Source organism: Fusarium solani, assembly GCF_023522795.1.
Source record: "Fusarium solani strain SB1 chromosome Unknown bctg00000011, whole genome shotgun sequence".
NCBI lineage: Eukaryota > Fungi > Ascomycota > Sordariomycetes > Hypocreales > Nectriaceae > Fusarium > Fusarium solani.
Genome location: NW_027072149.1, coordinates 2553467 through 2577368, shown reverse-complemented (window position 1 = coordinate 2577368; position 23902 = coordinate 2553467). Strand labels below are relative to the sequence as shown.

General features: G+C 31.9%; 5 protein-coding genes across 5 annotated transcripts; 4 read left to right on the top strand and 1 right to left on the bottom strand.

The window, feature by feature from the left end:
• Window positions 1-11417: 11417 nt before the first annotated feature.
• MRS44_015960 (uncharacterized protein) lies at window positions 11418-12650 on the top strand (the record flags this gene model as incomplete). Its single annotated transcript, XM_065619424.1, has 6 exons — window positions 11418-11454; window positions 11510-11580; window positions 11636-11847; window positions 11906-11987; window positions 12046-12334; window positions 12400-12650. 6 exons carry the CDS (start codon window positions 11418-11420, stop codon window positions 12648-12650), a joined length of 942 nt encoding a protein of 313 aa, XP_065475496.1.
• A 1310-nt stretch (window positions 12651-13960) lies between these two features.
• On the top strand, window positions 13961-15040 carry MRS44_015959 (uncharacterized protein; the record flags this gene model as incomplete). The annotated part of the gene is made up of 3 exons (XM_065619423.1): window positions 13961-14506; window positions 14566-14788; window positions 14871-15040. The coding sequence occupies 3 exons, from the start codon at window positions 13961-13963 to the stop codon at window positions 15038-15040; spliced, it is 939 nt and encodes a 312-aa protein (XP_065475495.1).
• Window positions 15041-16774: 1734 nt separating this feature from the next.
• On the top strand, window positions 16775-17998 carry MRS44_015958 (uncharacterized protein; the record flags this gene model as incomplete). Its single annotated transcript, XM_046271123.1, has 4 exons — window positions 16775-17200; window positions 17253-17343; window positions 17395-17749; window positions 17809-17998. 4 exons carry the CDS (start codon window positions 16775-16777, stop codon window positions 17996-17998), a joined length of 1062 nt encoding a protein of 353 aa, XP_046129878.1.
• A 3240-nt stretch (window positions 17999-21238) lies between these two features.
• MRS44_015957 (uncharacterized protein) lies at window positions 21239-21993 on the bottom strand (the record flags this gene model as incomplete). The annotated part of the gene is made up of 2 exons (XM_046284172.2): window positions 21239-21886; window positions 21946-21993. The coding sequence occupies 2 exons, from the start codon at window positions 21991-21993 to the stop codon at window positions 21239-21241; spliced, it is 696 nt and encodes a 231-aa protein (XP_046129879.1).
• A 768-nt stretch (window positions 21994-22761) lies between these two features.
• MRS44_015956 (uncharacterized protein) lies at window positions 22762-23799 on the top strand (the record flags this gene model as incomplete). Its single annotated transcript, XM_046282078.2, has 3 exons — window positions 22762-22866; window positions 22922-23139; window positions 23199-23799. 3 exons carry the CDS (start codon window positions 22762-22764, stop codon window positions 23797-23799), a joined length of 924 nt encoding a protein of 307 aa, XP_046129880.1.
• Window positions 23800-23902: the final 103 nt, after the last annotated feature.

Below are 23902 nucleotides of genomic sequence, written 5' to 3'. Positions count from 1 at the left end.
ACCTTAAAAATTATAATAAAGGCTAGATTTTAATTTAAATATCTTAAAAAGTAAATTAAAAAGTATTAAAATAACTTATTAAAATTAATCTTAGAGGCTTTATAGTCTCTTATAAAGGGGATAAAAGCTATTATATATTAAGTTATTTTATTAATAACTAAGATTAAAGACTTTTAAGAAATAAATAAAATACTAAGCTAATATTAAAAGATAAAAAGAATTAAATTATAAAAAAGAGGGGTAATAATAATAAAAAAAAATTAAGTAATTAATTAAATAAATATAAATATATAAATAATAATAAAATTATTAAAAAATAATAATTAAATAAAATTAATTAAACTTAATATTTAGTACTATAATATATATAATAAGCTTACTTATAATATAAGAATTTATTAAGTAATAATTAAAATATTTAAAAAAAAATATAATAAATAATTTTAATTAATTAAATAATTTATAATATTTTTATTATAATTTATATTATAAAAATTAAAAATTTTTTAAATATTTATTTATTTAAAATAATTATTTATTAAGTATATTATATAATATTATTTTATATTAATATATATAATAAGTAAATATATTAAATAAATAAATATATTAAAAATCTTTACTTTAAAGATAAAAATTATTATAAAAATACTATAAATTATTTAATTAATTAAAATTATTTATTATATTTTTCCCTAGATATCTTAATTATTACCTAATAAGTCCTTATATTATAATTAGGCTTATTATAAATATTATAATATTAAATTCTTATTTATATTAACCTCTTTTAATTATTTCTATATAATAATTTAACTATTACTTATATATTAATATCTATTTAATTAATTACTTATCTTTCTTTCTTTATTATTAAAACCCCTTTTCTTTATAATTTAGTCCTTTTTACCTTTTAATATTAACTTAATATTTTATTTACCTCTTAAAGGTCTTAGATCTTAGCCCTTATTAAAGCTATCTTAATATTATTTTTTATTATTAAAGCTTAAAATATAATATAAAAAGTTAAAAAAAACTTAGTTTTTAAAATATAAGTTATAAAATATTTAATTAGATATTTTATTTCTTAATTATATATATTTTTAAATATATTAAAATATTTAATATTAAAGGGCTAAAATAAATAAAATAAATAAAATAATATATAAAGCTTAATAATTTTATTTTTTTATATTATTTTTTAAATTTAATAAAATATTAATTTTTATAGCTGTTAAAAATTAAAATAAAATAAATATTAATTAATTAATTAGTTATATATTAATTAAAATATATAAATTACTTAAAATTAATTTTATTATTTATTTAATTATTTTAAGTTATTATAATAACTTAATTACCTAAGAGGTTATTTTCTTAATAATAATTAATAAAGTAATATTAGCTTATACTAATAATAAATAATAAAATTAATTAGCTTTTTATATTAATTACTTAAATAATTATAATGTATTTTTAATTTCTAAGCTATATTAATTTTAGCTTTTTATATTTTTTTATATTTATAAAAATTATTTTATTTATAATTATATCTATAAATAAGCTAATTTTATTAATATTATAAATATTATTTAATTAAATATTATATTTTATAATTATATTTATTATAAGCTAAAATAAATTATAAATAATAATTAGATCTTTATATTTAGCTTTTTAGTAATTATTAAACCTATATATAGTAAATTACTTAATTCCCTCTATCTATATAACTCTTACCTCTCTCTTAGGCTAATACCTTGCGCTATTCCTATTTAGAGTATATTATATTATATAACCTTACCTTAACTAATTTTATAATTTATTTTACTAAGATATATTATAGAATCCTTTATATATACTTATATATATATAATAGCTTTAGTTTAATAAACCTCCTTAGAGTAAAAAGCTATTAATACTTTAAATAATAGTTATAGTCCTTTATATTATATTTAATATCCTTTAAGTAATTTCTTTTATAAATTTCCTTATTTATAAGGCATTTTCGCTTAATATATATTATTATATTATTTTAAGTTATAATTAAAAAAAGAAGTATTTATTTAACTAAATAAAGGTTTTTTTTTTTTAATTAGTTATAAATAGCTTTAAAGATATAAAATAAAAAAGAAATATTTATTTAAATAAATAAAGGCTTTTTTTTTTCTTTAGTTAATTATAAATTATAAAAAATAAGTAATTTATTTCTTTATTATTTATAATTTATATTTAAGGCTTATAGATAAAATACCTTTTTATCTTAAGTTTTTTTTTTTTTTTTTTTTTTTTAATTTTATTATATACTTAAATATATAACCTTTTAGATCGCCTTATACCTCTCTTTTATAAGCTTACTTTAGGCCTTTTAAGCTACCTTTTATTAATTATATTATATAAAAAGATATCTCTTATTTTTATTTTTATATTCTTACTCTTATTACTAAGATATTATAAGTTATTTTATATCTTAATATTTAGGCTTAAAGTTTTAAGTTAATTAATATAAGTTATAAGAAAAAGATTATTTTTTTTTATTTTATCTAAGATTAAATTAATTATTTTAAGCTTTAAATTTATAAAATAAAGTATTAATTTATTTATAGCTCTTTTATTACTTTTTTACCTTTTACCTAAGCTATAAAAAGATATATTAATTATATTATATAAGTTATTACTATTACCGCTATTGCTATTATTATATAAGTTATATCTTATTTTTATATTTTAATACTTATTTTAACCTTTTATATAATTAAAATAAAAAATATAATATTTTATACTTAGCCTACCTTAATAATACTCTAATTAGCTAAAGTATTAATAAGTATTAAGCTAAGCTAGGTATATACCGCTGCGAGCGATAGAATCTTAGTAGCTTATATTACTAGATATAAGTATACTTTTTTTTTACTTTTATAATTTATTTTATTAATTTAACCCTTATAGTTTTTTTATTACTTTCCCTATAGTATTATTTTTCTTAGATTATATCTAATAAGACCCTTCCTAAGTTAATAAGACTATAAGTATAATTTATAATTTATTTTAATTATCTAAGCCTTATTATTAATAATTATTTAATAAGAGAAAAATAAGTATTATATTATAGCTAAGGTTATATTAAAGGGTATTATAGCTAGAGAGTTCCTTTTAGCTAATAACTCTTATTTAGCTTAGATAAGGGTTATTTCTCTTATTTAAGCCTTATTTAAGTATTATAATTTATAGTAATATAATTACCTTTAGGTAATAAAAAGAATTATTTATTATTACTTTTTATCTCTTTGCCTTATTATAACTTTATAATCTTTAAGCTTTAATATATTAATATAAGCTTTATTTATTATAATTATAGCTTATTTATAATCTCTTTAATTAATTTTTCTTTAAGTATTTTATTATAATATTTTATAATATATTCTTAGATATTAATTAGCTTATATTACTTATAATTTTTCTTTTATTTATTACCTTATAAGACTTTTATTAAGTTATTTATAATTAGCTTTAAGCTTTTTTTATAATTAAGAAAGACTATTTTATTTTTAAGGTATTTTTATAATTAATAGTTATATATATTTAAATATTTTAATTTTATTTTTAATTTTCTTTAAGGATTTTTAAATAATTAGATTATTTATTTATTATTAAAAAAAAGGTATAAATTAATACTTTATAGCTTAAGTCTTAGGCTTTAAAGTAGCCTTTATTAAAATAGCTTTTTTTTTATTACTTAAAATAATTTAAATAGCTTTACTTCTATTATAAATATTATAATAATATCCTATTTATTAGCTCGCTAGCTAATTAAACCTCTAAAGAGTAATATTATAAAACCTTATAAGCTCTTTTAGTTAATTATATTATTTATAAATAAAGTATTACTATAAACTATAAAGCCTTCTCTAGGTTTAAACTATAAAGTATAAAAATATATTATATATTAGTAATATAAGACTTAATTAGCTACTTAGATATATTTCTCCCTAGGATTATTTATAAATTAGGCTAATTAAGATATAATAAAAGTAATATTTAATCTTATAATAATACTTATAAAAAATATTAATTTAATTATTTTTTTATATTAATTAATTATATATTTAATTATTATTTCTTTATTTAAAGTAAGTTTTTTTTTTATTATTAGAGATTTATTTAAGGTATTTATAATTTATAGTTTATATATCTTCTCTAGATATATAATTTATATAACTTAGATCTATTTTAAAATATAATTTTAGATAATTTTTATTTTAAGAAACTATTAAAGCTTATAACCTCTAGTTAATTTATATTTCTTTTTTAAAGACTTAATAAGTTAAAATATATTATTTTTATTTCTTTTCTTAAATATAATAGTTATATTATTTAATATACTTAATAAATAAATAAGTTAAATAAGTAAGTAAGTTATTTTCCCTTACCTCTTTTAATAAAAATTATAATAAAAATATTATAAATTATTTAATTAACTAAAATTACTTATTATATTTTTTCCTAGAGGTCTTAATTACTACTTAATAAGTCCTTATATTATACCTAGGCTTACTATATATATTATAGTACTAAATACTTAGTCTAATTAACCTTTCTTAATTATTACTCCTTAATAATTTAGCTATTACTTATATATTTATATCTATTTAATTAATTATATATTTACCTTTTTTTATTATTATTACCCCTTTTTTTTATAATTTAGTCTTTTTTATTTTTTAGCACTAACTTAATATCTTATTTACTTATTAAAGGTCTTAGATCTTTGCTCTTATAAGAGTTATCTTATATATAATTATTTTTATTTCTTTTATAAAAGACTTTAATACTTTAAGAATTAACTCTAAAGAGTTATTTTAATACCTTTTAATTTAACTTTTAAGGTATTTAAACTAAAATTAAGCCTTAAGTATAATTTTTAAGGTCTTTAAAGCCTAAGGGGTTAATAATTTAGCTACCTTTTTAATTAATATTAATATCTATAGCTAAATATTAAGCTTTAAGATTATAATTTCTAGGTTAAGAGAAATAAGGCTAACTCTTTTAAATACCCTCTTAATATTTCTTTTTATTATAATAGCCTTATATATAATATAAAAGGCTAGAAAGAACTTAGTCTTTAAAATATAAGTAATAAAGTATTTAATTAAATATTTTATTTCTTAACTATAAGTCTTTTTAAGTAGCTTAAAGTATTTAATATTAAGAGGCTAAAATAAATAAAAGAAATAAAGTAATATATAAAACTAAATAATCTTTTTCTTTTTATAATATTTCTTAAACTTAATTAAGTAATAATTTTTATAGCTATTAAGAATTAAAAGATAATAATAATTATTTAATTATTTAGTTATATATTAATTAAAATATTTTAATTATTTTTAGTTATTATAATAACTTAATCGCCTAAGAGGTTATTATCTTAGGACTAATTAATAAGGTAATATTAGCTTATATTAATAATAAATAATTAAATTACTTAGTCTTTTATATTAATTACTTAAATAATTATAATTTATTTTTAATTTCTAGGCTATATTAATTTTAGCTTTAAATACTTTTTTAAATCTATAATAATTATTTTACTTATAATTATACCTATAAGAAAGCTAATCTTATTAAAGTTATAAAGATTATTTAATTAAATATTATACTTTATAATTATATTTATTATAAGCTAAAACTAATTATAAATAATTATTAAGTCTTTATATTTAGCTCTTTAATAGTTATATCTATAAAAGAAATTTATTTTAAGCTCTTAGTATTACTTAATAAAATTTTAAGCTTAATATATATTAATAAATAATATATTATAGTTAATAAGTAATTAATTAATTATATCTTTTATACTATAAAGCTAGGGGGAAATCCTTATAAATCTAAGTTAAGAATAAAATAAGTAAATATTTATTTCTCTAGATTAAATAGCTAATATAATTTCTAGATAATATTATATTAAGACTAAATGCCTTTTTATTAGTAACCTAGAGTATAATAATTAATTATATATATCTCTATAGTATATTATATATATAAGTTTAAGTTATTTTAAAGGGCTTAAAGAATAAGAAGTATTTTAGCTTTATAATTAAATTATAATATACTAAGTAGTTAAGAATTAATTAATTAAATAGAGATAATATAAGTTAAGGGATTTTTAGCTTATTTACTTATTTAGCTTATTTACTTATTAAATATATTATATAAAAAAATATAAAGATTTTATCTTTTTAGTAATAATATAATTTATTTAATATTTCTTTATAGCTTAAACTTTAAAGTATATTTCTAAGTTTTATTTATTATAAAAGTAATATAACTTATAATCTATATAATACTTTATATAAAAGTAATACTTAGTCTTTATTTTATTTTCTCTTAAACCTAAGAAATAGCTTTATAAATATATTACTTTATAATCTTATATTAATAAATATGTTTATAATATTATATTATAATAATTTAAGATTAAATTTTATTATAATTATTAATATTATATAAACTAATTTTTTAATAAGGGTTATAATATAAATATCTTTAGCGCTTAACTTTTATTATTAATCTCCTTAAATAATAAGCCTTACCTTATATTTCTATTAATACTTATATTTATTAAACTTATAGGTAAATACTTATATATAATTTAATATTTATAAATTATAAACTTATAAATTATACCTTATAATTTTTATTTAAGATAATATCTAATAATAGCTCTCTAAGTAATCTCTCTATACTTATTTAAACTTTGCCTTAAACCTATATTTAATTAGACTACTATAGGAACTTAGAGCCTAAGGTAGATTTTTCTTATAGTATACTTATTTATTAGGTTTAAGGTATATTAGAGTTATTTATATCTTATATTTAGGCTTAAGCTTACCCTTAATATATCTATTTTCTATTGCCTTTAAAATTAATATATTTTTCTTTTTTATTATAAGTATTATTATTATTTTTATATAAAATACTTAATTTAAGATAAATAAATTATTTTTTAATCTTTTTATTTTATCTTAATTTTAGCTTATTTATAACCCTATTTATATAAAAAAGCTTAAAAATAAGCTTTTTAATAATATTAAGAGAAATTTAAATTTTACTTAAGTATACTTTAAGTTATTAACTTATATATCTTTTATTAATTTTATTTTAATAATTAATAAGTCTTTAATAAGACTTTTAAGGCTTAATTTTAATATTTCTTATTTATTAGGGCTTTATATAAGGTTTATAACTTAATTAATTTATTAGGTATTTAAAAGAGCTTATAGATATTATTAGATCTCTTTTAAAATTTATTTCTTAATAATTTCTTTTATTTAGACTTTATTAATATTAAAGAACTCTTATTTATTAAATATTATATCTTAGGTAATATAAATCTTATTAATTATAGGATTTTATACTTAAAAGATATTTTAAGAGTTATATCTAATTAAAAAACCTATCTAAGCCTTTAGATTTATTTTTAATTAAAGCTTTTTATCTTTTTATTATATTAAGTTTATAAAAATAAAGGCTTTAAAGCTAATTATTCTTATATACCTAATATAAGGTTAATTTTATTTTTATATATATAAAATACTTAAAAAGAAGCTCTTATATAATAATTTTTAATATAGACCTTATTTTAAAATTTAATTAAGTAAATATATAACTATTTTTATTATTTCTAGCTAAAATTCTATAAATAGGTTATTATTAATAATTAATAATCTTATTTTTTCTTTTATTACCTCCTTAAAGTATTTTTTAAAGCTATTTTATTATTAAATATAAGGTATACTTTTATTTACCTTAATTCCCTTTTTAATAAGCTATCTATAAATTAAATTAGCCTTTTATAGCTTATTATTTATTTTAAGAATTTAAAGCTTAATATTATATATTATATTAAATATTTATATAAAATACTTTAATATTATAAATAAGCTTTCTTTTTAATAATTAATAAAATAATAATCTTAATAAAGACTTAATTTTTAATTTATAAGAATTTTATATAATATATAATTATTTATCTCTTTTAGATACTTATAAAAATCTAATAAGACTTATTTACTAAGTTTTAAGACTTATTTCCTAGGTTTATAATATTCTTAATATTTTATTTTTATTAATTTATAAATATTATACTTTATTATAATTAACCCCTTAATTTTAACTCTAAATATATAATTTATTAAATACTCTAGGCTTCTTAGTCTTAGATACCTTAGGCAGTAATATTAGATTATTACTTAAGCTTAGCTAAGCTTCCTTACGGTCTATAAGTTATAGTATAGGTGCCTTATAAGAAATATAATATATTTTATTATTTTAGGGATATATTCTAATATATATTAATTATATTTTTATTATAGCTTATATAAGGCCTAATTATTAAGGTATTTAATAATATTCTTATTAGTATATTAATCCTATTAATATCTAATTTAATATAATTTATATAGGGATATAAGGTTTATTCTTATATTTAAATAATATATAATATATTATAAATTAAGGATTTATAGCTTATTTTATAGGTTTTATATTATAATATTTATATTTTTATATCTATAAATTAATAGCTATTTTAAGCTAATAAATATACTTTCTTTATATTAAATACCTTTTAATAAAATAAATTACTTAGCTTTATTAAATATATATATAATAATCCTAAAGTCTAAGATTAATAAGTTATATAATAAATATTTATTATTTAATATTAAGAAAATAATTACTTCCTTTAAGATATAATATCTTAAGCTAGATAATTAATTTAATTTTTTTAATAAGTCTTTATTTTTATTTTATAACCTCTTATAAAATTCTTAAACTTTCTTATTTTATTTAAGATATTATTCTTATAGGTCTAGCTATTTTTAAGATAATTAATACTTTTTTAAGGTATTTTCTAGGAATACTACTTAATATAAAAAGAAATTTAGGCGCTTATATTATTTTTTATATAATATATATTATTTTAGTATTTCTAGAGATTAATAAAGGTACTTTGCGGAGCTTTTTCTTAACTCTTATATAAATAAGTAATTTTACTTTAAGTCTTAAAAAGGTAAGACTTAAAAAGCTAATTTAAAGCTCTTTTTTATTACTTAATTAGTTATAGACTTATTGCCTTTTTTTCTCTTATCTTAAATCTCTTATTAAAATTATATAAAGAAAATTAATAATACATAAGTTTTATTTTTAATTTTCTTCTTATTTTAACCTTACTTAATTTAAAAGAAAATCTTAAAGTAATATTTTAAAGCTTTTTTTAAGTTATTAAATTAGGTATTAAGGTATTATATTTTAGCTATTTATCTAAGCTTTATAATTTATATTAACTTTTTTTAATTAATAATTTATTTTTCTTAATTTATTTTATTTTTTAAGGCTCTTTTTAATACCTTAAAATACCCTTTTTAAGCTTATTTCTTTTATAAGCTATTATTAATACTATAAGTTACTTTTAAGTTAAGAAAAAAACTTATAATATTATTATACCTAGTTAACTTATTTATAATTAATAAGTATATCTTAATATAATATAAATTAATCTTTTTAATTATTTAATTAAATATATTATAAATATTATTTACTTATTTATTATATTAATTAAGGTTATTATAATAAATTACTAGCTTTACTTTATATACCTCTTAGTCCTTTAAAACTAGTTTAATAAATAAGGTTATAATATATTTACTTTAAATAGGTCTTATATTATATACCTTAGCCTTAAGGCCTTTTCTCGCTAAATACTTACTTATTTTAAGTCTCTTTAGTTTTTTTTTATAAAAAGTATTAAATTAGCTTAAATTATTAAGTTAACTAAGTTTATATATTTATTTTATAATTATTTTTATAATATAAAATTATTTAAAGAAATCTTAGTTATTTAGATTATTTAAGAGGTAAGACTTTATATTTATAATAAAAGATATATTATTATAATAAGGATATTAATATTAAGGTTAGTTTTATAGATTTAATATTTATTTTAATAATTATAATTACCTTAAAGAAATATAGCTTTAAGACTCTTAATATTAAACCTATATAGAATAAATTATTTAATTCCCTCTATCTATATAACTCTTGCTTTTATCTTAGGCTAATGCCTTGCGTTATTCTTATTTAGAGTATGCTATATTATATAACCTTGCCTTAATTAATTCCGCAATTTATTTTACTAAGATGCATTATAGAACCCTCTATATATACTCGTATATATATAATAGCTTTAGTATAATAGTAATTATATTTTTAAAAAAAATATATCTTAAGGTCTAAGTATTACTTAATAAAGTTTCAAGCCTAATATATATTAATTAGTAGTATATCGCGGTTAATAAATAATTAATTAGTTATTTTTTTTATATTATAAAGCTAAGGGGGAAATTCTTATAAATCTAAGTTAAAAATAAAATAAATAAAAATCTCTTCTTTTAGATTAAATAACTTATAAGATTTCTAGATAATATTATATTAAGATTAAATGCCTTATTATTAGCGCTAAAGCCTTATATAAGTAACTTTATATATCTTTACTGCCTATTAGAGGCTTAATTTTAAGTTATTTTAAAGGGCCTAAAGGGTAAGAAGGATTTTAGCCTTAGTATTTAAGCTTAATATCTTTTATAGTAAGGAATTAATTAATTAAATAGAGATAATATAAGGTAAGGGATTTTTATCTCGCTTACTTATTTATCTTACTTACTTATTATATATATTATATTAATTTTATATATATTAATTATAGAAATATTAATTTTATATATATTATATATAATTTTAATATAATTAATTTTTATAATAAATGTTTAAGTTTATTTATAATTTATTATATTTAAATATATTTATATAATTTAAGTTTATTAATATAATATAAAATAAAAAATAAAAACTACTTTTATAAGGCTAAGAGCTTTTATATATTTATATTTTTATAATAAATTTAATTATATTTATAAATAAATCTAAATAAATTTTTATTTATTTTTAATATTAAGTTTAATTTTTTCTTATATTAATACTAATTAGTTAAGACACTATAGAGGGCACGTAATGTAACCGCGAGGATCGTAACACTAGACCAGGCCGCTATTAAACCGCAACAGTGTGATTGGGACCTTGCTCGCAAATCAATGCCGAGACTCGGGGCCTTTAAACACCCCGAGCCCGTGAAATCCACCAATTACGAATCGAGACGGCCATAACGTTATTGAATGTATTAGTCCACAAAGTGGCCTCTACGCCACTCTGTCCTAAAGCTCGCTCTAAGCTTCCCCTTAGCCAATTATAAATATTCGCCCCAAAGCCAGGCTGGACTATTACCAAGCTTTCCGTCCTCATTCAGCGCCTCCGATATATGGATAATCTCTAAGAACATTAGAGTCCCAGTTAACAAATTCAAGATGGCAAAAACGGTTGCAGTTGTAGGCGGCTCGGGAAGTAAGTACTCCATTGGAACCCCTACCAGTAGGCGACATGAGTCTGAACAGTTCAGATCTCGCCCGAGAAGTCATTGACGAGATCCTCGCCAGAGGTTCTTACCAGGTGGTTATCTTCAGTCGCGGGGTAAGACGCCATTTGTTTTCAGATGTACATGCTACTGATCACTACGCTGGTTTAGACCAAAGGTGCAGATTTGCCCGAAGACGTTCTGTGGAAACAAGTGGATTACGATGATCAAGCTTCACTCGTTGATGCGATGAAGGGGATTGACACAGTGCTCTCATTTCTGGCAACCGCCGATATGACTGTAGCTACTGAAGTGCATAAGAAGCTTATTGACGCAGCTATGGAGGCTGGTGTCAGAAGGTTTGCGCCTTCAGAGTGGGCTGCGTGAGTGCCTAACCTGTCTAACTGGTATTGCATGATCGGAATGCTAACAATGGTTTAGTAAAAGCAGCAGTGAAATCGCTCATTACAAGTACAAGGACAACGTCCGTAGATATTTAGAAGAAGTCAACTCGATCAAGAAGGTATATCTTATTCACTTGTTTGCCTGGAAGGTTTAGTTAATCTTTTTTGATTTGATAGAAAATCGAGTATTGTCTGTTTCAGCCTGGCTTCTTCACAGATTACTTCGGACACCCGCATTCGACAACAAAGCATTTTGCTACCTTCCATATGTTCGCGGACTTTCAGAATCGCAGGGCTATTATCTCTGGGGATGGCGATGCTCCAATAACCCTAACTACCGTTCGGGACTTGTCCCGACTCGTAGCACAGGCATTGGAATACACCGGGGTATGGCCTACTATTGGTGGCATGCGAGGGACACAAACCACTGTTTCCGGACTTATTGCACTAGGCGAGAAGCTCCGAGGTACGAAAGACACTACCTGAAGTTCTGAAATAGGTGGTCTGAACATCTGGCTGACATGGTATTAGGCCCGTTCAAGGTTGAAAAGCCCTCCAAGGAGAGCCTTGAAGCTGGAAACCCTACTGTTTCCTGGTTCCCCTTGGTAGCACACCCGGGAGTTCCGGTTCAGTTGAGGGAGCATGTATCTAAAGCCGTCCTTGTGGAATATGTCACCAGCGTTGAAAGGGGCGCCTGGTCTGTGACGGATGACTGGAATAAGCTCCTCCCGGACTTCGAGTTTACCTCTGCAGAAAGCTACCTGGGCAGTCTTTGGAAGTGAGAATAGCGTTTTAGCAGCCAAAGCCGCCTAATAAGCCCGGTCGGTGAGGTGCTCAGTCGAAGCATAGGATAGCATTCCGTCCACTCTATCAGTATCCGCTAAGTTTCCCGGACTGCCGGAGCTTTGTTCCTGCTTTTGTCTCGGTGTTTCGGATTTGATTGTCGGTACTTGTCCGAGAAGCGATGCTGGGTGAGTGGTATCCATGTTTGCCGGGACCATCCTCATGAGCCAAGGAATCGCAGTAACTAACGTTAGCAACATCTCAATACTAGGCTTGGTATGGAGTGGGAAAATGCTCGCCGTGGGACTGAGATTTCGGATGTGGTTCACAGCCTTGAGGAAGTATAGCCACTATGTCAAAGCAAGTACAGATTTAAGCAGTTTAGGCATAAGTTTTTCTAGGACGATTCGATTAAGAACCTCTGCCAAAGAAAACTTCATAGTCGGGACCAAGTCCGCAAAGGGACTTATTGACAAAACAAAGTGCGGTTCCTCAATCGGGCAGATTTCATCCATTTCCAAGAGTTCAGCCCTTACTTGGCGAAGTTTGTTTGCATCTTCCAAAACCGAGTCGCAAGAGTCAAGGGTGAGTTTGTAGTATCTTCGGCCGAGTCCTTAGAAGATGGCACTTCTAACGGAATTAATGAATACAGGAGCAACATGCCTTTGCATGGACTTGTCGCCAGTCTCCATTAAGGGTTCGGCTTAAAGGGCGTCGATGCTGCCCCCCCCGCGATGATGGAGGCTGGTCGCAGTCACAATGTGAGGTGAAGCTGTGGTGAAGCAGATGACGTGGATTGTGACGGTGAGAGTGTGAGGTTGTGCTCCGAGGCGGCCCCAGTTTTATTAGGTCGCCATTGGGAAATGGGTTGTACCGAGCTGGTCCCGCCTTAATTAGACCTATAAGATCGGGCAGGGTCTGGCTCTATCTCCCGGCGAGTTACTTTCTCGTTCAAGACAAGAACGGGGATCGTGACGTGACGGCGGCGTTGCGCCTCCTTGCGTTCTTTAACAGCAGACTTTCGGGGGACTTGCGCGGACTTGCGGCGGACTTGCGGCGGACTTGCGGAAGGTTTGCGGACTATTTGAAGAACTCCTATGCGGCTCCGGCAACTACCTCCACAATGGGGAAAGCGAATTATAGCGAGCGACAGCGGACTGAAGCTTTCTTATAGCCGGAGCAGCAATATAAGGTTCAGTCCCTAGAGCCAGGCTAATCCAGGTAGTTGATACAAACCAGCCTTATCATCGCCTCCTAGACTCCTAAATAACACGGTTCCGTGGCCTCATACTCATACTTAACATCCACTATGTCTGGTCCAACATTTGGCGATGGCGAAGCCTCTGATCTCCTCAGCACCTTTGAGAGCTCCGTTCCTCAAGGCATCAAAACTATCCACGCTAACACATACCCTGCCATCTCGCCCTCTCGCCCTGAGGTGAGCCAGGCTGGAAGGACTGTTCTTATCACTGGTGCTTCTGCTGGTATTGGCTTTGGGATAGCCCGATCATACGCCCAGGCCTCAGTCTCTAGATTGATTCTGATCGGCCGTCGCCGAGACGTCCTTGAGGCATCTACTGCTAAGCTGGCGGCCGAGTTCCCCGAGACGGAGTTTCTCCCCCGTGTCTGCGACATTGCAAGCCTCGAGGAGACAGCTGCGTTCTGGTCTGGCATCCACGCCGACGGCATCACTGTCGATGTCCTGGTGCTAAATGCCGCCAAGTTTGGCAGCCCTGAACCCATTATCACCTACAAGATAGATAGCCTCTGGGCCGAGTGTGTGACCAATGTCAGATCGCAGCTTGACTTCGCCCAGCGGTTCCAGGCACAGGAGGGCTTCGAGAACAAACAAAAGGTAAGTCGCGTCCGTGGTTCCTAATTGATTCTGATGGCTGACCTCGTCTCTTGACAAAGTTCCTCGTCTATCTCGCCTCCGCCGTCATCCACAGCCGTGCCATGGAGTCGGCGCTGCCCTCGTACACCTTAACGAAGAAGGCTGGTCAAATCTTGATCCAAACGCTGGCTGACGCGGCAGACCCAAAGAAGCTCCAGATCATTAGCTATCATCCCGGGTCGATCCTCTCCGAGACGGCCAGGAATGCTGGCATGACTGAGGATAGCATTCATTTCGATGATAGTAAGCTCCCACCTGCCACTACCCGGCCGTTCGCCGTGCACCTTTGCGTGTCAATCAATTGCTGATGCATGGTAATGAACAGTCAAGCTGCCATCCGATTTTGGTGTTTGGGCGGCGTCCTCAGAGGCTGGGTTCTTGCACGGTCGGTTTGTCTACGCTGCGTGGGACCTGGATGAACTGCGGTCGGGGGAGATGCAGAAGCGCATTAAGAGTGATCCCAACTTCCTCAGCTTCCGGTTGGTGGGCATCTAGAGTGATGGCAATGCATACTGTCTGCGTTTGTTCGATAGCTACTCCTGTAATTGATGATACATTGTTGTGTTTCAAGTTATACACGGACCTGAATCTCGATGGCTACGGGGACGTATATAAAAGGAGGCGCAACTCCCTCTACCGTACTGTGGCTTGTGTTGTTTGTGGATTCGTGATTCTCAGTTGAGAAGGGGATTTGTAATAGGCTGTGGCGACTACCACGAGTACACTAACCCTGCGAAAAACGAGAGTAAAAGAAAGGCACTGGAAGAATTCCTGTTTGAAGGAGTGAAGTGTTGAAGTATAAGTCTCAACAGTCTTCTGGGGGTAACCCATTTTTGTTTTAACATGAAGTCTTCCAGCTTCAATAACGCCCAACGAGCTCTGCAGTGGCTACAGCACTTTAATCGTCACTCATTTCCCGTTAGTGAGAGCTTCGCCGGCTCCTCTGTTGAGGGGTGGTTTGGCTATCCCTCAACCATCACGAAGGAGGAATTCGACGAGGAGTGCGCGACTTCTGGCCACTGAGTATCCAGTATACTTTCGCTGGGCATTCTTATTATCTGAACTGTGTTTAAATTTCCTTATTTACTGTCTGCGGCTTATGTCCCCCAAAGTCCGAAGCCTCATTCTTTCTTAAATACCTGTCTGAGCGTTCTATTATTATGGCTGAACCCGCCGGACAAACTTAAAGCATCACGGCTGACTGGTTCTGCCTATTTTGGAATAGCGCCGAAGTTTATGCCGTCAGTCGGAGGTCAGGGGATGGTCGATTTAGAGACCCTCACAGCAACGTGGATCACGCCGTAAACTGTAATTTTCAAGCCATCAAAATCAGATTCAGCTGTCCAGGGGTGCCTTCCTGCCCAGTTAACGACATTGATTATCCATTTTAATCCAGATTTAAACTCAATCTCTGCTTAGTCCAAGATCCATCCATTTCTGGGCTTTCCACCGACCGCGGACAAACCAGCGATGGCCTACCACGGAGAGCAGTGGCGATCTTGGGGTCGAGGATCCGTCGATAGGGATCTCGAGAGGTTGACTCTCGCAGCCGCCACCATGGATGGACGTCCCACTTAGTAAAAGGCGTGCCAGTGCCGGCGACTCGTGAGATCGCAGACAAATGATCGCCAAGACATGACGAATACGCCAAATCATCCCTAACCGCTCGGTCATGATCAGTCAGAAAGTCTCGGGTAGTAATTCGACAAAGAATTTGTCTATTGCGGAGTTGTTTGCGGAGATGTTTTGTCTATTGCGGAGGTAGCTCGTCTGTTGCGGACATGCTTCGTCTGTGGAAACGCCGTTAGTTCCGCGAGGGTAACAAGAGAGACCAGTTGAATTCGAGCAATGATAGGCAAAGTCTTGATCAGGATTCTTACTAACACAGGTAGCTTGGATAACGTTATTACCTGGGTAGCTCAGGTACGGCTCTAATTCTTGCAATTCGGAGTTAAGCTCGACAATCCGCAATCCAGCAAGGTATCTTACATGTGCTGTACTGACTACCTCCCGGTAGGTATTTCTAGCCAATGATGATGGCAGTAGATTTGTCAGCCGCATCGTGTTTTCCTACAGTGACATTAATGACTTCAACGTTGATATTTTAGCTGTCTCTACTAGTTATATCTGCCGCCATCCCTCGGCAGCTGAAATTCGTTTTTTCAATTATCGTCTCCACGCATCGCACAAGCCAGTCTGTCCAAGCAATTCATCAATTCGTTATTCGATATGTCTTGGCCCAAAACCTACTCCGCATTCAAACGCAGTGGAGGGGCTATCCCTCAGACTCTGCAGGCTTCCGAGGAGTCTCTTCCAGCTGAACTCGGCGCACATGAGGTGCTCATCAAGATTCACGCTGTGTCGTTGAACTTTCGTGACGCAGGGATGCTCCATGGCAGATACCCAGTTCCTATCCTCGATGGCGGCGTCCCTTGTTCAGACTGCGCGGCCGAGGTAGTCGGAAAGGGATCAAGTGTACAAGGGTTCGAGGTTGGAGACCGCGTTGCGGTAATCCCTGATGTTGCCAACCTCACTGGTAGCGACGCTACTCAGGCATCAAGCCCAGGCTCGGATCGTCCAGGAGTCCTTCGGGAGTATGCTATCTTTGATGACACTCTCCTAGTTCATCTGCCAAAGCACATGTCTTGGGAAGAGGTAAGCTGATATTTATGACGTTGATTGGCCCCTATCACTGATAATGGTTCAGGGGGCCTCGCTGGCTTGTGCGGGAGTTACTGCATGGGCTTCTTTGGGCTCTGTATCATCCGTGCCGGAAGGGGCCAGCGCTCTTTTTCAGGGTAAGGATCTCATTGCCCAGTGAAGTTTTCATTGCTAACTGTAATTTCTAGGAACTGGCGGAGTAAGTATGTGTGCTCTCTTGATCAGTCTCGGCGCTGGCATCCAGCCCATCATCACGTCGTCGTCCGACGAAAAGTTGAAGGCCATCCAGGCCCTCGACCCGAGGATCAAGACCATCAACTACAAGACGCACCCCAATCAGGCTGAAGAAGTCAAGCGGATCACGAATGGAAGAGGCGTCAACTTCGTCATCAACAACACTGGCCCGGCATCTATCATCGACGACATCGAACTCCTTTGCTCCAGAGGCGGTTCTGTCGCCTTGGTGGGCTTCTTGGAGGGATGGAAGGCTGAGTGGGACCCGAGTGCCATCATGGGCATAATGGGCAAAAATGCCCGACTCCAGTAAGTCCATCCTGAGCAATTCAGCTCTAACGAAGTGTAATAGTATACTCATATCTCAGGGGAATCGCAATGGGCTCCAAGAAAGACTTCGAGGCCATGAATCGCTTTTTGGAGGATAAGAAGATTCACTTTACGCCCATAATTGACCGCGTGTTCCCGTTCAAGGAGACAAGGGCTGCTTTCGAGTACCTTTATGCAGGCAAGCATACGGGCAAGGTTGTAATCAAGATGCCGGGCGATGGCAAGTAGATTTCTAGCTCAGTTATGCACATCAAATGCGACTATCAGTTGCAAACAAGATCAGACCGTGCAAATTCTCCGTTTCTCAGTCTTGTTGCTGTGGTGTTTGTGCTTGGCGCAAGCCCGACGCTGAAGCGCTGGCCATAATGATATGGATTGTGAAGCAGACGAACAGAATCAGAAGAATTAGGCCACAGAACGATAAGGAATTCGGATACCACATTTTCTCAACATTATATTCTCATTAGGTCCTTCTCCGAACAAACTCAACAGGATAGATAACTACCCAGGTACCATCCAGTTCCCTTACAAATCGTAGGCGCGCTGGAGCTGGGCCCGTCACGGCGCTAACACGGGGCGCTTCATCTATTGCTACGTAAAGCTTTCGCAAATTACAGAACAGACCACTATCCAGCATATCATCGGCTCAAAGGCGCTTCCTGTCGAGCCTGTTACCCGTCAGCGGGATAACCAGGTGCGGTTATCATAGCGGTAGCCACTATATCGGTTAGTCTTTAGTGAGACTAGGAAGAGGGCATCGGCGTGACCACACAAGGCGGCTAAGCCCGTGAGAATAAAGAAAAGAACTAAAGAAATAAAAAGGAAAAGAAGATAAAAGGAGGGGAGGAGACTTAAATATATCTCTAATCTACTTCGTTTAGTAATAAGTATAAATCCTTTTAAAGAAGGCGCTTAATTTAGTTAACTTAATATAATTATTAAAGTTCTTTCTTATTATAAGGTTAACCGCCATAGTTAGCGAGGGGATAAGCCTTATTTAATACCGCCGCGGTATTTTCTTATAGTAAAAGATATAGTTAGGTGCTTTGCATTATCCGCATAAGTAAGTCGCCTGCGCGTTATTATGGTTAAATCGCTCGTGGTATATAGCGGAATCCCTATAGAGGGACCTTATTATAAGTAAATAATATAAGGTAGCTTAAAGGAGCGAGAATTCTAATAGGTAATACATAGTTACCTTTAGATTTAATCTCTTATATTACTTAGGAATAGAAGTTACTTATTATATTTTAAAAGCTTTCTTTAATTTCTATCTCGCTACCTTTTATAGATATCCTAGCATCGGCTAAGCGCCTTCTAGTTTTAGCAGCAAAGATGCTACCTTTACTAGTTTATTAAGTTATTTATTACTAGGAATATTTATATAGCTAGGTATCTAGCGCATTTATATAGCTCTATATAATATAGCTAATGCCTAGAACTTAATAAAGACTACTTATAAAGAATTAGATAGTATACCCTATAGGCATATAGCAGCTATTAAGTTATCTAGATAGACTATAATATCCTATGCCGCTAATCCTAGGAGGTTTAAAGTAGCCTTAGGGCCCTCTAGTACTCCTATAGCTTTAGCGTTAAAGACCCTCGATAGGTCTAAGACAGCCCGAGCCATCACAGATAGAGAGGTCCTTCTAGCAAATAGCAAAGCTATAGCTAGCTACTCCCTCCGAGGATAATAAGCCATCTAAGTATATAATCCAGGTGGTTAAGTCTACTATCTTAACCTACTAGAGGAAGGCCTTAGCTAATTCCTCTTTTGGGGTTATCTATAGGGGTATATCTTATCCCTTGCTAAAGTATTTCTATATAAGAGCTAGTTATAGGCAGGGTGCGAGGAGCTTATTAGTTCTTTAAAGATAGGTTTTAAAACTGCTCTCTATTAGAGCTTAGTATTTCTACTTAATAAGCTAATAATATATAGGTTGCCTAGGTAAAAGTATATGCTTTGCGAGGGGGTAGGCCTTATTAAGGGATTTAAGCTAGGTAGAGAAATAATATTAATATACTTTAAGAAGCTAAGTAATAAGTAATATCTCGCTTTCTTAATAAAGGATAGCAATTAGGGTTATCTTCTAGATAAGAAGTATAGCTTATATTATATAAATTATAGTATTATTTATTTTCTATAAGAGATATTAAATACTTAATAACTAGTCTTTAAATAATTAGTCCCACCGCGGTTAAGTTACCCCTAAGTATTATATTTTAGTACTATAGAATATAACTAGTTTAATATAGGCCTTAATAGCGCTCTGTATAGCTCTAGGAAGCAGGCTATATATTATATTAGTAAGTCCTCGCAATTAACAAGTAATAGCCTATAACTTAGTTATTTACTTCTCTATATAGACTTAGAATAATAAACTACTCTCTAGCTATATGCCTAGCTAGTATATTACTACCTTAGGGTGCTTCTTAATATTATTATAGTATATTATTAATATAGTCTTAAGCTTACTCTATAAGAAGTATATAACCTTTATCTTCTTAGGGTTAAATAATACCCTATTATTTATGCTTTAGTAAATTATTTCTTTTATAGAATATTATATTATAGCGGCTATTTCCTTAACTATGTTACGAATATATAAGATAGCTATATTATTTATATAGTTAAACTAGCCTTAGGGGTTACTTAGTTAGTAAGTAGGCTTTATATATAATAAAACGAAAATTAATAATATTAATAAACCTTAGGGAAAGCTATATTAAAGAGGGGTAAAAGGGGTAAAGGTATTTTAATATCTAATATAAGTTAATTAATCCCTTATAAAGGACTTAGCCTATCTAGCTAAATAGTTAGGCTAGCCTTATTTATAAAGATATAAGACTAATTTATTATATATAATAGTATTAAAAATACCTTATATATTTATTATAACTAGGATAACTACTTTCTTATCTATAAATACTTCTTTAATATTATAGATTAAAAGGGGCTACTAGGTCTATTACTCACCTTTTAGGGAGAGCCCTAGCTTATTATAGGTAAAGGACGCTATAATAAATAGTTGCTTATAATAGATAGCATGCGATAGGATATTCTAGCCCTTTGCCGAGGCAAGAGAGTAGAGAGATAGGTCGCTAGGCCCTTGGCGACGTGAGATTATGGCGTTTGGGTTTGGCCGCAATGGGTCACCTATCGCTGCGGTCTTATATGTAAACGTGTTAGACCGTAGCGTTGGAGAGGGCCCCGTCCGCGCTCCCCTGTAGGGAGGCAAAGTGACTATATATTGCAATGGTTCCACATATAGAGGGAAGGAGGGAGGGAAAATCGAGTCTTAATTGCGTGAGAGATAATGAGCTACTCGTAGCGGCGAGTAATTGACTCCCGTGAGGCAGTTGCAGGAAGGAAGAACGCCTCAGTAAGCCCTCCGAAGCCGGCAAGCCTATTCTGCAGTGTGGTCGTCACGTAAGTAACCCCAATAAAACTACCCCCTATATCGTCTAACAACCCATGCTAGGCTTTTGAAAGCCGCTAGACTTAGTCGCCTCCTCTTTTGCAGCAATGAACTCTCCCAGGAAATCTTCCACACCCTGCGCTCCATAGACTGTGAATCTGCCATTAATAGTGAAGTTCGGCACGCTGTGGACCCCCGCTCGACATGCCTGGTCGACCTCCTGGTCGACCTCCTTCCCGCCCTCGTCGCTCTCAAGCCAACCCTTGACCTCAGTCTCCTCCAACCCGCCCTTCTTGCCCGCCGTGATCAGCATCTCGCGTGAGGTCACGTCACCGCCCTCCTCGAAGTAACTCCGGAATAGCTCCGCCATGACAGAATTCTGCGTCTCGAGCCCCTTTGTCTTCGCCAGTTGAGCGAGGCGGTGCGCGTCGCGAGTGTTGCCCACCTTGCCCTGCTGCGTGAAGTTAATACCATCCGCCTGGCCCATCATTCGGAGACGCCTATCTAGCATCTCGATGCGGTCGGCGCCGAACTTGGCCGCCATGTGCTCATGGATTGGAACGCCTTTCTTAGGCAGCGTCGGGTCTAGGTAGAACGGGTACCACGTCAGGTTGAAGGTGTCCTGGTCACCGCCGGGGACCCTCTTCTTGTACAGGTCGATGGCCTTCTCAACGCGCTTCTTGCCCAGGTAGCACTGGATAGCGTGTTAGTGTGAACTGTGGGGGTGCCGAGCTCGCCGGCTATGGCACTTACAAAGGGGCACACGATGTCTGAGACGACTTTAATGTCGAAGTGTGTCATTCTTGCTACTGTAGTGTTCGATTCATAAGTGCATTGCAGTAATGGCGGGTTCCAATTTTGTGTCGAGAAGAAAGACACGGTCCTTTGCGCAGAGGTAGAGCAGCTTAGATCTATTTATGGTCACTCCATGCGGGTATCACAGGTCGCCCGAATGAATCGAGCTATGAATTGCTTATAAATCCATTCGTTGAGCTTGGCTTGCTTTATAGCGAGATGGCGGGGAATAGATGGAAAATGCGCATTTGACTCAGGTGAGCTGGATGGTCCCCGCTGGTATCGGCTCATTTAGTGAGCTAGGCATCTGTGTAGGTCGTAATTGTAACGGTCGTGCTATTGACCGCTATACCATAGGGCAAAGATTAGTCAATAATCGTGGCACGCAACAGATCCTTTAAACCTATTACGGTGAGCCAAGCTGTGATAAGAATAAGGAAATATGCCATCTAAACATGCTTTTCAGTGGCTTACATCCGTTCCGTAACGGCTGTATTTTATATCCGCCAAAGCTCCACAGTATGATGCCAGCGACCCATATTTTCAGCAATAGCTTATTGTCCGGGCCGCCGTGGTTGATTCATCATTTTTCCAAGACGTCGCTTATTAACTCGTCTCAAATGCGGCTGTATAATACTGCCGGGTGTCGCCATCGTCTCTGGCCGCCTGGATATATAAGTAGTCCAAGACATTTCTTCTTTCCCGACAACAATCATCCTCTTATCTTCCAGACTTTGAAACCACTACTTCTCTTCACCCAGAAATACCGATACCATGACTGTCATCGCTGTCGCCGGAGGTGCGGGCAAACTCGGCCGTGCCATTGTTGAAGCCCTTGTTGAACAGGGTAAGCACAACGTGGTGGTGCTGGCTCGAGAGGTGAGTACAATTTTGATTCGAAACATCAATGAAAACGTGCTCATTCCGCTGTTAGGCCAAAGACGCCAAAGGAGCCCGAGTCGTGGCTGTGGACTACACCGACGCCAGCGGACTCGCTGCCGTACTTGAGACAAACAAGATCGAGACTGTCATCTCCACTATCAATTCTCTGGGAGACATCTCGGCTGAATTGAGCTTGATCCAAGCTGCCGAGAAGTCGGCGTCTACAAAGCGCTATATCCCTAGCCTCTGGGGAATCAAGTACACCCCCGAGTAAGTGCTACTCTGCTCACAGGACTTTACAAAACGACAAGATTAACTCTTTTGCTTAGGATCGCAAAATACTTTCCCATTGGCCAGTCCAAGCTTGATATACTTGCAGCCTTGGAAGCAACCTCGACTCTCGAGTACACGACCGTTCTTAACGGGTACTTTGTCGATTGTTGGGTGGCGCCCAAGGTCAAGTCTTACCAAGACCCCCTGCCGCTTGTCGTCGACATCCCCAACAATTTTGCTGCGATCCCCGGATCCGGCAACGAGCTCGTGACCTTCACCCACACCTTTGACATCGCACTCTTTGTTGCAGCCCTCGTTGAGGCGCCAAAGTGGGAGGAAGAGTCGTACATCATTGGCGATAAGGTCACGTGGAACCAGTTCGTGCAGTACGCCGAGGAAGCCAAGGGCACCAAGTTCACCGTCAAGACCGACTCCATCGAGGACCTGAAGAAGGGTCAGATCACTGAGCTACCCTCTCATCCGCACCTGTATCCGTTCTTTCCCAAGGCGATGCTGCAGGGCTTGTTTTCGGCGTTTGGGCGCATGTTTGCAGAGGGAGCGTTTGATCTCAAGCCTAAGCATACCCTTAACGAGGCTTTCCCTGAGATTCAGGCACGAAAGGTCAAGGATCTCATCTTTGAGGCTTGGAAGGAGTGAGGCTCAAGAGGTCGAATTTTATCCACACATCAAGGTTAATAGGTTAGAGAGTATGTAGAGCGAAATACCGATTGTGTGGACTAATCGAACATGCTCTGGGGCT